Source organism: Mesoplodon densirostris, chromosome X (genome assembly GCF_025265405.1).
Source record: "Mesoplodon densirostris isolate mMesDen1 chromosome X, mMesDen1 primary haplotype, whole genome shotgun sequence".
Lineage (NCBI taxonomy): Eukaryota > Metazoa > Chordata > Mammalia > Artiodactyla > Ziphiidae > Mesoplodon > Mesoplodon densirostris.
In genome coordinates, this window is record NC_082681.1 from 22,561,846 (window position 1) to 22,576,011 (window position 14,166).

Consider the following 14,166-nt stretch of genomic DNA (forward strand, 5'->3'; position numbering starts at 1 on the left):
ACCCTGCATGCCAGTGAGGGAGTGGAAGGAAGGGAGGGATGTCAGGTGCAACTTACTGATCCAGACTAAACTTTCCGAAGCAGGATCAGTCCCCTGAGTAAAAACACTTCTGCTTTTAGATCTCACCACCTGGTGAGGGGCAAAGCCCTTCAAGACTCCAGAGGCTCCATGACCCTGGACAGGCCAGGGGAAGGGGCCACCATGCTGCGGACGTTCACTCTCTTACTCTTTTGCATTCGTGAGTACAAGGAAGTGGTGGCAGGGCAAGTGAACCTGTCATAGTTACCCCTATGGGGAGGGAATGGAGAATACTGAGGTTTGAGGGGGGGTGGGAACAATGAGGGGCTCTCCTTTACCATCATCTCTCTTTTCAGGGTTGAGTCTGGGTATGACACCAATAGGTAAGTGAGTCCTGCTACCTCAAGGACCTTCCTTCCTGAAGGCCACAAGACCTTGACCTGCTTCCATGGCCCTGGACATAACTGCCTTGAGATCCCAAAGGCAATTTCCAGATTGAGCTGGCTGGGAATCAGGACCTCTTACTTCATGACTTGGTTTCCCACAGAATAGTAAAGAACTTTGTCTCAGATGGAAAGGAAGCAAGACTTGCACTTCATTCCCCAACTCACTTGAATTCCTTAAACAAATATCTTGGGGTCCCTATCCCATCCCCCATAAAAGCATGCACTCCTGTCCCCAAGGGAAGACAAAAGGAGGAATCTGGGTGGGGGCTAATTTTAAGGGACGTTGGAGGGGCATGTTATGGGAGGGAGAGGGGTGGACTGCTGACATCTTTGTTATCTTTGGGAATGACAGCAATGATGCAATCTCAACCAGAGCTGTGGATAGAGACCAACTACCCCCAGGCCCCTTGGGAGAACATCACACTTTGGTGCAAAAGCCCCTCTCGGATTTCAAGCAAGTTCCTGTTGCTGAAAGATAAGACACAGATGACCTGGATCCGCCCTTCCCACAAGACCTTCCAAGTTTCATTCCCCATTGGTGCCCTTACTCAGTCCAATACAGGTCTTTACAGGTGCTGCTACTGGAAGGAGACAGGCTGGTCAGAGCCCAGTAAAGTTTTAGAGTTGGAGGCACCAGGTAAGAAGACAGAGATAGATAATCAAGAATAAACTCCAGCTCGTGGGACTCAAACTTGCCTTCCCAGAGCAGGGTTTAATTCATTCGTTTGCCTCAAATGCATGCATGTATAATGCATGCATTCCACAGTTAGTAAATAAGTGCCTAGTCTCTATAGATGCAGAGTGAGGACACAGACGCTGGAACAGATCTAGAGGGCAAGCTCTCAACATAGGGGATACCCTAGATGGGGAAAGAAGGGGTGACAAATAAGGGTCATACAGGGAAGACTCATTTAAGTAGAGCGCTCTGCTGCTCCCTGAGCAGCACTACCCTTGCTCTACCTGAATACCAGTTCATTCTCTCCTTCCAGGCCAGCTGCCCAAGCCCATCTTCTGGATCCAGGCTGAGACCTCCCCTCTTCCTGGATGTAATGTTAACATACTCTGCCATGGCTGGCTGCAGGATTTGGTATTCATGCTGTTCAAAGAGGGGTATGCAGAACCCGTGGATTACCAAGTCCCAACGGGGACAGTGGCCATATTCTCCATTGCCAACATGACACCTGAGAGTGAAGGGGTTTACATCTGCCGCACTCATATCCAGATGCTCCCTACCCTGTGGTCAGAGCCCAGCAACCCCCTGAAGCTGATTGTGGCAGGTGGGTGTGGCTATGGCTGCTGGGGTCTGATGATCGTTGTCCCTGGGATCATGGTTGGATGAGCCAGGGTTTTTGACATTACTTTCCTTGCCCAGTTCTCTGCAAGGCCCATGAGCTACAGTCATTTGACATTTTACTGAGATGCAAATTAGAATCACACATGCTATGAGGCAAATGTTTGGGAGCCAATCACTTGGCTAGTGAGTGAGTCCAGCCAAATGTCCAGCAGCTTCAGCTCATCACAGCTTTGTTGTTCTCTACTTGTCGAAAATCATGCATTCATTCATTCATTAGGCTAATATTTATTGAGCACTTAATATGTGCCAGGCACTGCCACTGCAGCCTTATAAACTGATTTTTTTTAATTTAAAGTATTTTTATTCTATTTCTGATTTTTATTTTTAAGTGTGGAAAATAGAATGAGTTGCTAGTGCTGGTGATAAAAATAAACCAAAAAATGACAAAGAAAGTGATAGTTCATATTTTAGAAATGACTTTATAAATTAATTTAGTCTTGTATATACAGATCCAGTAAGGCAGTACCAAGCTTTAAACACAGTAGAAGCCTCCCCCACAATGCCCAAACACTAGACACACACCCCACCCCCAACTCCCCCACCCCATGGCCCAGATGCTTCTAGACAGAATTGGCCACACTTGCTTTAGCTCTCTCATCAAGTTAAATAGGCTTGGGGAAAGCTGTGGTGCCACAGAAAGTACCTGGACTTAGAAGCAGTAATCCTAGTTTCTATCCTAGTTTTTCTGACACTGCCTCCCTGTGTGATATTGAGCAAGTTACTTCACCTCCGTGCTTTGGTTTCCCCCACTCTAAAATGGAATAACAGTATCTATCCAATCTACTGTATGATGCCTCTATGTGACTCAGTTTTCTCATTTGCAAAATTGGTATAATAATAATGCCTACCTCACAGGGTTGTTGTGAGGATTTGCCTAAATATAATATATGTACAGTGCCTGGCATATAAGTTCTCAATAAATGGTAGATATTAATTTTATTAGTATAGCTTTTTATTGAGGATCAAAGAACAAAAGCCTGTCTGTTTGAACTGCGTGTTATGGATGTTTGTTGTACGAATGTCTTTCCAGTGTAGATGCCACTAACACACACTTCTGCAGTTACCTGTTTGCTGGTGTCTCCCACTAGGCCATGAGCTTTTGGCTAACAGGGACTGTGTCTATCTTCTTTACTTGTATATTCCTAGACCTACACGATGCCTGACACATCCTAAATGCTTAATGAGCATGTGATAGAGCTGATCCTTCCAAGAATGGGTGGGTGGGCCTACCTGGGATTGGGATGGGTAAGAAGGAGTGGTTTGGGAGTGAGGTTTGCCCTCTATTTTGTAGTTTAATCTCTTTGGAGGAACAATACATGGAAATGAGGGTGTGACCCCATTAACAGAGGTTTCTTTGGGTGGCAGACTTACTGGCCAATCCCTCCTTATTGGCTTCTTTCAATCCCCTGTGGGAAGTGTCCTCTGTGAGCTTAATGTGTTCAAAAGCCATCCTTAATACTGCAGTAGCATTCGTGCTTTATGAAGATGGAATAAAAGTCATTTTCAGAAGTTTGGTTTCTTGGGGGGTTTGAAGAACTACATTTGGCATTTCAGGGACCGAAAGATACAGGGAATTACAAATGTAGATATTCCACTGAGACACACCCTACACGTAGTTAGAGCTCAGTGGAGCTGATAGAGTCTGGTGAGAGGGAAGGGGCATAAGTGAACTTACCCTCGATTACCTCCTAGAAGAGGCAGAGATTCAAGGAAGGAAGAGGGAGCAGAGGGTAAACTTCAGCTATCACTTTCTATCTAAGGAAACTAGGAAAATTAAACCAGAATATAATAAGGAAGAATCATCCTACATCTAACTCAGGGTCTCTTCCCTTTCTAGGACTCTATCCCAAACCAACTCTGACAGCCTATCCTGGGCCCATCATGGCACCAGGAGAAAGCCTGAATCTCAGGTGCCAAGGGCCAATCTGTGGAATGACCTTTGCTTTAATAAGGCTTGAAGATTTGGAGAAGTCCTTTTACTGCAAGAGGCCATTAAAAAATGAGGCATATTTCTTCTTCCGGGCTTTGAACATCCACGATGCTGGACATTACCTCTGTTTTTACTATGATGGGTCATCCAGGGGTTCACTCCTTAGTGATATCCTGAAAATCTGGGTAACCGGTAAGAGAGGGGGATGCAATGGGACCTGCTGTAGGGGCTAAGGGTGTACAAGTTGCTCAGGGCCTGCCGGAGAACCTAATCATGCAGCCAGGGCTAATGGTGGGGGAAGGAGCAGAATTTGTATAAGTGAGCTTAGGATGGGATTTGCCAAGGGAGGACTGACTGGAGGAAGAGAAAAAGAACCCTAAGTAGTGGGAGGGGTAAGTCAGACAGTTAGCCTTTTATATTTTGGGTCTTGTCCTAGACACTTTCCCCAAGACCTGGCTACTTGCTCAGCCCAGTCCTGTGGTCCAAATGGGTCAGAATGTGAGCCTGTGGTGTCGAGGGCCAGTGGATGGAGTGGAGCTTGCACTCTATAAGAAAGGAGAAGACAAAACACTTCAGCTCTTGGATACCACCAGCATCAGTGATGATGAGTCATTCTTCCTCAACAATGTGACCTATAGTGGTGCTGGCATCTATAGCTGCCACTATCTCCTCTCCTGGAAGACCTCCATCAGGATGTCATCACACAACACCGTGGAGCTTGTGGTTGTAGGCAAGTGCTAACAACTATTGTTTGTTTTTATCATAATTACAGTGTTATAAGAAAGAGCTAGTGGCCCTGTACCCTCTTGGATTTATGAGCCAAAGAAAAACACACTAGGAGAGTGGTGTAGAATTTTCTCCAAAAACTTTAGGTACCTTCTCTCCCAGGGTTGATACTCAAGCCCTGTCAATCAGCATTGACAAGCTCCATCGTGACCCCTAGAAAAGTTATTTTCCTTAAGACCAGGGGAAACTTACAGGTATGGGTCTTTCTGATTGAAGCTAGGAACTTAGGAGTCTTTAGAGAATCAAGGAATGGGCCAAGGAGTTCTGATGCACAATCAAATTTTGAAGCCAGTGATCTAGTGGAAGTGAAAAAAAAAGAGAAGACCAAATAAGGACCTGAGAAACATTTGTTGAGGGAGGAGGCACTGAGTTCAAAGTCACTTGTTCTAACTCTGGTCTCTGGATTGGTTGCAGATAAGCCCCCCAAACCCTCCCTGTCAGCCTGGCCCAGCACCGTGTTCAAGCTAGGAAAGGCCATCACCCTTCAGTGCCGAGTACCTCAACCAGTACTTGAATTTTGTCTGGAATGGGAAGAAAGAGCAACATCCCCAAAATTATCAGTGGATGGAGACTTCATCATCAGTAATGTTGAAGGGAAAGGCACGGGGACCTACAGTTGCAGCTATCGCATAGAGGCACATCCTAACATCTGGTCATATCGCAGTAAGCCTCTGAAACTGATGGGGCCAGCAGGTGAGAGGAACACTCTTCATACGGATGCCCCCTACGCAGCTTTGGCCATCATACCCCTGGGATCCCAGAGCAATGCCCAGAAGGATGTGGAAAGGGTAGTTGGGGGCTTGTAAGTCAGGGCCCTTGGGTTTGGGCATCTTTCCTCTGGAGTGGTCTCACAGTCACTCAAAGGCAGTGAGCAGGATACTTTCAAGGGTCCTATTCTTCATGAAAATAAGGCCACTTTTGTCTCAACTTCCCTTCACCTGCAGTAACCAGATCCCCCTCCCCCCATGAATGTATTCAACTGTCCCTGTCCCCATCAAGGTCCCTGCTTTTGGTCTTCTCTGGCCACAGGCTTTCTCACCTGGAATTACATTCTGAATGAGGCTATCAGGTTGTCCCTAATCAGGCAGCTTGTTGCCTTGCTGTTGGTAGAGCTGTGGATAAGGTGGAAGTGTCGGAGACTCAGAATCAGGTAACTGTCTTGTCCCAACCCCCTGTTCCTCAATCTAGCTGAGTTCAGGCTCCCCAGAGATTCAGGAATTGGTCATACTCCAGTTGAGACAAGCCACAGGGGGGCACCCTTTGTATCCTCTACCTTCTGCGCTTAAGATATAAGACTTTCTCATTCCAGCAGTTTCTCTTTCACCTCACAGAGGGGTCAGCACCCAAGCCAGAGGGTGGATAAATGCATATTTCCCAGAGTCTGGAGAAGTAATCAGAACCTCATTCACTGATTCCCCCAGGAGGGTGCCCAAATCTCCCTCCCAAGCCACCCTGCCTCTCAGAGATGATTGATGTCTTCCACATTAACTTCAATTGAACGGTTTTTTGTAAGAAGCCATGCTATCCTGTCTCCCAGGATGTTATCCAACTCCCATCCCAACTTTTCACCCTTACCCCTAGCTCTCAAGGGCTAGCAAGCCTTGTAGTCCATCCTAGCTGCTATGGAAACCAGTCTCTCTGCCACTCTGGCCCCCAACCACTGTGCAGAGTGTTCTGAGAATATAGCCTTAGCCTGGGTGGGCATCTGATGAGGGAATGGATTTGGCCAGGGAATCAGACTGCTTCCTCTGACCCATAAAATGTCAAGCCAAACAGGTTCTCCTGCCATTTACTTTTATCCTTTTGTGTCCCCTGGGTCATCTCCATCTCTCCCTGATCCTTATGGCCTTGTGCTCAGGCTATTCTGCCTGAAAATGAGAAGAGAAATGACAGCTCCTAGCTTGGTGGGGCCTCTGTTTCCAAATGCCTTGCTTACTTTCCCCCACCTTGTGATCCTGGCTGTACCCCTCCCCCACCATGATCACAGGACTTCGTGTGCCTAGGAGTATTCAATATACAATGGATGATGACTATGACTGTGTGTGCCTGTGTTTCCCCCTGGGATCTGAGGGACAGAGTGCTGGGTAATGAGAAGGGAGCCACCTAAACTTTCTGCAAAACCACTACCCTTTGAGCTTTCAAAAAGTTTCAATGGGGGTCAAGTCCTAGTTCTCCACAGAACCTATCCTGAGTTCCACATACACCGGGGTAACCTTCAAGCCAGGGGTTAGAAAAAAATGTAGCTTCAAGTGCCCCACCTCAGCCCAGGACCACTGCATCAAAGAATGAATTCAGAAACCAGATTTCAGAGAATGCAGCTTGAAAAGCATGTTTTCCTGACCAGGAAGGAGGGTCAGTGTTTTCTAAGTAAAAAATGTCAAATGAATTTTGGCTTAGTATAATCTAATTCTACAGGACCCATAACCTAAACATGCTGCACATTTCTAGTCATAATCTGGGTGGGGGTAGAGAGATCCCACTCTCTGACAAGCTTAGCTCAGCACTGACAATCCTCTGGTAATTCACTGTTGCTGCCTAGGCAACCCTTCCATAACAAAGGCAGGTGAGGCAGGTCGGTCGGAGGACCAATACTGCCATAATAAAAACTGCTTCCCAACTTAAACTTGATGACTGAGAAACACCCAAGATTTCTCCCTCCACCCCCACCCCCACCACCCAGAGCTGCCGATCACACTGAGCTCCACGGGTTCTGAGAGCTGGAGTTACAAAGGCATTTTCCCATCTGACATCTCAATTCCAGCAACAGCCTAATCGGGGGCCTTGGGGACCTGACATTTGATATCGTCTGGGGATGGGGGAGGGGGCGGGGGGCACGTGGGTCATGAAAGAGCAAGAGGTTTGTAGGTGGTGAGGCCTCAAAAAGAAAAGTCATCCATGTCAGAAAAGATTATATCCCATTATCCTGGCCATATCCAATCCCTATTGGGTGGTGAGTAAGCCAATGACATAAATTGCCGCCCCCTTCTCTCCGCCCTCCCCTTAATCCCAGCAACTCCTCTCATCTCTTTTCTGGTCTTGCTAGAGAAGCCTGGTTGCTGGGAACAGCTCAAGGGGTCACCATGCTCTTCATACTCACAGCTCTTCTCTGCTGTGGTGAGTACAAGGGGGTGGGGAAGGGGCCTGGGCAGAAGGCCGGGGTGAAGTCCCGTGGGGGAGGGGACAAAGCCCTGGCAGCAATTTCTTTTGCAGGACTGTGCAATGGGGTATTGACAGAAGAGACTGGTGAGTTTTTCCTGCTCCAGACTGGGACATTCCTCCCTGGAGATCCGAAATAACTACAAAGTGTCAGTGTCAGTGGCCAGGGAGTGACTGGTTGGGAGGGAAGGACAGCCAGGAAGGGGCACTTGCTAAAGCTGCTGGCAAAACTCAGCCTCCAACTCTGCTTCTCTGCCTGCAAAATTTCCCCCAAGCTTCTGCATTTTTCTGAGCCTCAGCTGAGACATCAGCTTCCCCTTTCCCCAGCACCTGCGGAGAGAAGGAGAGAGTTTGGATTGAGGTTGAAAGGGGAGGTGGGCAATGTGATCTGGGGAGGGTGTTCAAGGGCAAGGAAAAGGGGAGGGGGAGGGGGAGGGGAGGGAGGATGGCTTCACTAACTCTGCTGTTTCTAGAAATAATCATGCCAACCCCAAAGCCTGAGCTGTGGGCAGAGACCAACTTCCCTCTGGCCCCGTGGAAGAACTTAACCCTCTGGTGCAGAAGCCCTTCTGGCTCAACTAAGGAATTTGTATTGCTGAAGGACGGGACCGGGTGGATTGCAACTCGCCCGGCCTCAGAGCAGGTCCGGGCTGCCTTCCCCCTTGGAGCCCTGACCCAGAGCCACACCGGGAGTTACCACTGCCATTCGTGGGAGGAGATGGCTGTGTCAGAGCCCAGTGAGGCCCTTGAGCTGGTGGGGACAGGTAAGAAAAGGCAGAGCGTCCTCACGGAGTGATCCCCAGTGCCCCTGGGACTCCAGCACTGTTCCTAGGGATGGGGAATGCTCAGAGACCCAGAGCCCAAGGGGCTTCTGCTGCCTGTAGGAGAGGAGGGGCACTGAAATGGGGGGAGGGGTGGGGAACAGAGTTATGAGAAGACTGACAGGAAGAGGCAAAGGTCAGTCCAGGATGGATTTCTATTGTGCTGACAAAGTGACTCCGAGTGTCCCCGTTTTGTTTTCCAGACATCCTCCCCAAACCTGTCATTTCTGCTTCCCCCCCAGTTCGGGGCCAGGAACTGCAAATCCGGTGCAAAGGATGGCTGGCAGGCATGGGGTTTGCTCTGTATAAGGAGGGAGTGCAGGAACCTGTCCAGCAACTTGGTGCCCTTGGGAGAGAAGCCTTCTTTACAATCCAAAGAATGGAGGATAAAGATGAAGGCAATTATAGCTGCCGCACTCACACTGAAAAGCACCCCTTCAAGTGGTCTGAGCCCAGTGAGCCCCTGGAGCTTGTCATAAAAGGTAGAGCTGAAAGGGGTGTGTGAGAGAGGAGTGGGGAAGCGAAGCTCTGGGTCAGACACTCCTCTCCTCACAGCAAACTTTGCTGCTGGTCCTAGGAGCCTGTGTCCAATCTTAGAGCCAGGCAGGCGTGGCGCTGGGAGTGCCAGGGCCTCTGGCTGCACGATATTAATAGCCATAATCGTTATTAATAGCTGGGGTTTGTAGAGGGTGATTTAATTTTTCTAATTATTTTCATATCAATTATCTCATTTAGCTATAGAGCAAATATTCAAAGGAGGTGGATCAGGTACCATTTCCCCTTCTTTTCCAAATGGGCAAACTGAGGCTCAGGGAATCAGCAGAGCTCCAGTGACAATTCACTCTTTTAGCTAGCTTCCATTCTGCTGACAGGGAGGATTCGGCTGGAGGAGGTGAGGGGTGGGGCGAGGGGTCCCTGTGAAAAGTTCATCTGCAAAGTGGTTTTGCCTTGACTTTTAAATGCACCTTCTCCTGAATGAGACACTATAGGAAACAAAGCAGCTTTCTGGAACCAATATTTGCTATATTAGCAATCTTTCTTTTCTCTTAATTTGGTTTTGTATTGTGTTTGGTTTTTTGCCTTCTAGAAATGTACCCCAAGCCCTTATTCAAGACATGGGCCAGTCCTGTGGTCACTCCTGGTGCCCGAGTGACTTTCAATTGCTCCACCCCCCACCAGCAAATGAGCTTTATTCTTTACAAAGATGGAAGTGAAATAGCGTCCAGTGACAGGTCTTGGGCGAGTCCGGGAGCCAGTGCAGCCCACTTTCTGATCATTTCGGTGGGCATTGGTGATGGAGGGAATTACAGCTGCCGCTATTATGACTTTGCTATCTGGTCTGAGCCCAGTGACCCTGTGGAGCTCGTGGTGACAGGTCAGGAGTGGGGAAATGCAGGTGGAGGTGGTACTGACTCTGGGACAGTGGGCGGGAGGGCTGTCAGTGGGAGAGGAAGAAGTGCTCCTTCTAAAAGTCACCAAGAATGTGCTTAGGACAGTGCCTGGCACATGGTAAACAGTCCATGTACGGCAGCTGCTTATATGATCACTAATACAGGAAGATGAGAAAGAGGAGAAGAGGGAGGAAAATAATTCACTTCTGGGGAAAGAAAGGAGGCAGATGGGGGTGTTTCACATGTTGCCCTATTTCTGAAATCTTTTTGTGGCTTGGCCTTGAGCTTTAGGCCCAATGTCCACTTTTTCTTTAGCTGGGCTGTCAGAGATTGGTGGGCTGGATGGCCCTCAGAGAAAGGGCGAAGACCTTGAAATGTCAACTGCATATTATGCAGCCATTACAAATGATAGTTTTCAAAGGCTGTTTAACGTCATGGGAAAATATTTACAATATAAAGTGAAAACTATTAAACTACACAATTTTGCATATAGTAGGCCCAATTATGCAAATAGTTATAGCTACGATGACATGGCCATGTACAAAAAAATAAATGGGAAATAAATACATAGAAATGTAGAACGAATGGCTATCTTTGAGCGGTAGAATTGTATTTTCTTCCTAGGTTTTTTCCTGTATTTTCTAATTTTCTACAATAAGCATATATTGTTTCTTCTAATAACACTAAAGAAACAATGCTCAGAATGTCGGGGGCAGGATTCTCTCATGTTGTGATCTCTTTAATTTCAGAATTCTACCCCAAACCCACTCTCCTGGCACAGCCAGGTCCTGTGGTGCTTCCTGGGAAGAATGTGACCTTGCGCTGCCAAGGGGCTTTCCAGGGCATGAGGTTTGCCCTCTTGCAGGAGGGAACCCAGGTTCCCTTACAGTTTCAGAGTGCATCAGGGAACGTGGCTGACTTCCTCCTCCACACTGTTGGAGCAGACGACTCTGGGAACTATAGCTGTGTCTACTATGAGACCACTATGTCAAACAGGGGATCATATCTCAGCAAGCCTCTTATGATCTGGGTGACTGGTAAGGACAGACAAGACATGGGACTGGGACAGAGACAACTGGAATAGGGGTTAGAGAGGGTGATCCCTCTTGGAAGGCTAGGCTTGGCCATGGAGGGGAACGGTTGTGTCTGGAAGGAGAAAAATAAAGGGTTAATTCAGCGAGTGATAAGTTTGCATACTAACCGCTTTCCATCTTTGGTCTCTTCCTAGACACATTCCCGAAGCCATGGTTGTTTGCTGAGCCCAGTTCTGTGGTTACCATGGGGCAGAATGTTACTCTCTGGTGCCAAGGGCCAGTCCATGGAGTAGGGTACATTCTACACAAAGAAATAGAAGCCACTTCAGTGCAGCTCTGGGGATCCATCAGTATTGATGGGGCATTCCCCATCACCAATATATCTGGTGCTAACATAGGTCGTTACAGCTGCTGCTACCATCCTGACTGGACCAGCCCTATCAAGATACAGCCTAGCAACACCCTGGAACTCATAGTCACAGGTAAGGGGAAGATGCTCTGGAGTGGGCAGGGGAGTATAGAAAAGAGTGAGTAAGATGTCAGGTGGTTCATGGGAAACGGTAAACGGTTTTCCAAGAGCTCAAGGAGAGGCAAGCAGTAGTCTCTCCTCTTTATTGAGACTCCAGTGATGCCCTGGAAAGTGGCCACCTCTCTATGACCAAGAGTCAATTTCTTCTAGGTTTGCTCCCCAAACCCAGCCTATTAGCCCAGCCTGGTCCCATGGTGGCCCCTGGAGAAAACATGACTCTTCAATGTCAAGGGGAACTGCCAGACTCAACGTTTGTCTTATTGAAGAAGGGTACTCAAGAGCCCTTAAGGCAACAGAGGCCAAGAGGGTACAGGGCTGACTTCTGGATGCCAGCAGTGAGCAGTGAAGATTCTGGGATGTATAGCTGTGTTTATTATTTGGATTCTGCTCCCTTTGCAGCTTCTAATCACAGTGACTCCCTGGAGATCTGGGTGACTGGTAAGGTCTTGGAGATTTCAGTAAGAGTCTAGATTTTGTAGTTTCTTAGTAGTTAGCCCTAAGGGGGTAAAGGGCTGGGTTCAAGGCCATTTCTAACTCTGTGTCCTGCTTGGTTGCAGATAAGCCCCCTAAACCCTCCCTGTCAGCCTGGCCCAGCACTGTGTTCAAGCTAGGAAAGGATATCACCCTTCAGTGCAGAGGACCCCTGCCAGGTGTGGAGTTTGTCCTGGAACATGATGGAGAAGAAGCACCTCAGCAGTTTTCAGAGGATGGAGACTTTGTCATCAACAACGTAGAAGGAAAGGGCATTGGAAACTATAGCTGCAGCTACCGTCTGCAGGCCTACCCTGATATCTGGTCAGAGCCTAGTGATCCCCTGGAGCTGGTGGGGGCAGCAGGTGAGATGATAATCCCTCCATGGTTCTGGCATGACATACGTGGGATCCCAGAGGTACTCTCCATGAAGACAGGCCAAACATGGAGGGGGAGGGGTTTGGAGTCAGAGACCTCAAGTGTGGTCATTTTTCTTTTTCCTAGGGTTGGTAAGGAGGTGGAACCTCAGATTCACTCAAAGATAGTGAGAAGGATACTTTCAAGGCCTCTTCCACCCCCCAAAAGGAGGGCTGCTTCTGCCTCAGCATAAGCACTGCCTCTGACCACCCCATCTACAGTCTCAACATATGGTTCCTGAGTGAACCCCGGAGGAGGCCAGATGAGGGGGCAACAAGAGATCCAGGAGAACATACATGCACTGATCTCTATGGCCTTGGTTTCTGCTCTTTTATCACCACAGGGCCTGCTGCTCAGGAGTGCACTCTGGGGAACATTGTCCGAAGTACCCTGATCGTGGTGGTGGTTGTAGCTTTGGGGGTGGTGCTAGCCATAGAGTGGAAGAAGTGGCCTCGACTCCGAACCAGGTAATTGCCTTATGTCAGCCTCCTTCTGTGAACCCAGGGGCTTCTGTTAAAACAATGGTCCATATGCTCCTCTAGAATCTGAGTCCCACAATGCAACCTGTTTTCAGGTTGATGGCTCTGGATCCTCCCTTAGTCATGTCTTTTTCTCTACACAGAGGCTCAGAGACAGATGGAAGAGACCAGACCATAGCCTTGGAAGAGTGTAACCAAGAAGGCGACCTGAGCACCAATACCAACTCTCCCTCATCAATCTCTCAGGGAACCTCAGTGGAACTGCCAGTCCCAGTATAATAATCTCCTCCTTGGCAAGAGCTTTCCTCTCCTCTTTTTTATCCTCAGAGACCTGCAAATCTGACTGGTTTCCCTGGGAGTCCACCCCATCTACTGTTCCTTGGCCACTAATCGCCTGAGATAGGTCAAGGGGATTTTAGGAGTTGAGAGCCCTACCAGGGTGAGATGTTTCCTGAAGAGAGATTCCCTGCCCTCATAACTCCTCACTGTACTGATTTACTGGTGCATGAAATTCTATTAAAAATATATTCTTCTGAATAAAGAGAGTATTCACTATTTAACTGCAAAAACTATGGCAGTGGTTTTCCATTGGTTTGTTGTCCACTTAACACTTAGCAAAAATGGTGTATTGGAGCGGATCTCCACGGCAGGATAAGAGAGCACAGCGCTGCTAGTACAGAGAAAGGAGCTCAAGGATGGGGTTGGGGAGGAGGGAAGGCTCCAAAATGTCCATTTTGGTTTGAGACATGGTAATTGAACAGAATGTCCCATCATCCTTCCATTTCACTTTTGAATGAATGGAAGAATGAATGAATGGCAATATTCTCTCCAAGTTGAGCCTGAGGAGGGCAAACACTGAAGTTACATACTTTCTACTGTGTTACTTCTAGGTCTGTAGTACACCTGCTTCCCAATGTTAGGATTAGTCCACTACAGAACTTTGAAATTGGCAAAGTGTGCTTTGTGGCCCTTACCTAACAACCACAGGTGTACATTAATTCACTCTTAGGTGTGAAAGGTTGATAAAAGCTAAATATTTTGCCCCTCCCTAAAGAAAGCCCTGTTTTCTCTGGTGGTGGGATCTCAAAGAGTGAGTAAGCAAGTGAGGTGATTGGTTTAGAGCACGAGACCTCCCAGTGTCCTGTCCCAGTGTTCCTTCCCAGTATTCCAAATGGAGGCTGGCTCACATTCTGAGCCCCTGATCTCTTTCCTTGGATCAGCATGCAACTTGCTGCATGGGTGAGAATCCAGTACACATTAGGAGGGTTGTATTGGGGAAGGGGGCTTACCTAATTCCTTAAACCTGTTCAAGACCTCAGAAGAATTGACCTACG

At 48.0% G+C, this 14,166-nt stretch overlaps 1 protein-coding gene across 3 annotated transcripts; it reads left to right on the plus strand.

The window, feature by feature from the left end:
* Positions 1-168: 168 nt before the first annotated feature.
* IGSF1 (immunoglobulin superfamily member 1) lies at positions 169-13,111 on the plus strand. Of its 3 annotated transcripts, none has more exons than XM_060086780.1 (19): positions 169-238; positions 375-401; positions 817-1,101; positions 1,454-1,741; positions 3,656-3,940; positions 4,185-4,478; positions 4,949-5,227; positions 5,564-5,684; positions 7,578-7,648; positions 7,730-7,777; positions 8,164-8,454; positions 8,715-8,993; positions 9,599-9,886; positions 10,652-10,939; positions 11,131-11,418; positions 11,616-11,903; positions 12,023-12,301; positions 12,697-12,820; positions 12,976-13,111. In XM_060086780.1, exons 1-19 carry the CDS (start codon positions 169-171, stop codon positions 13,109-13,111), a joined length of 4,029 nt encoding a protein of 1,342 aa, XP_059942763.1. The 3 variants fall into 3 exon arrangements, with proteins under 3 accessions (XP_059942763.1, XP_059942764.1, XP_059942765.1); XM_060086781.1 differs by having other exon boundaries at positions 7,745-7,777; XM_060086782.1 differs by lacking the exon at positions 375-401 and having other exon boundaries at positions 7,745-7,777.
* Positions 13,112-14,166: the final 1,055 nt, after the last annotated feature.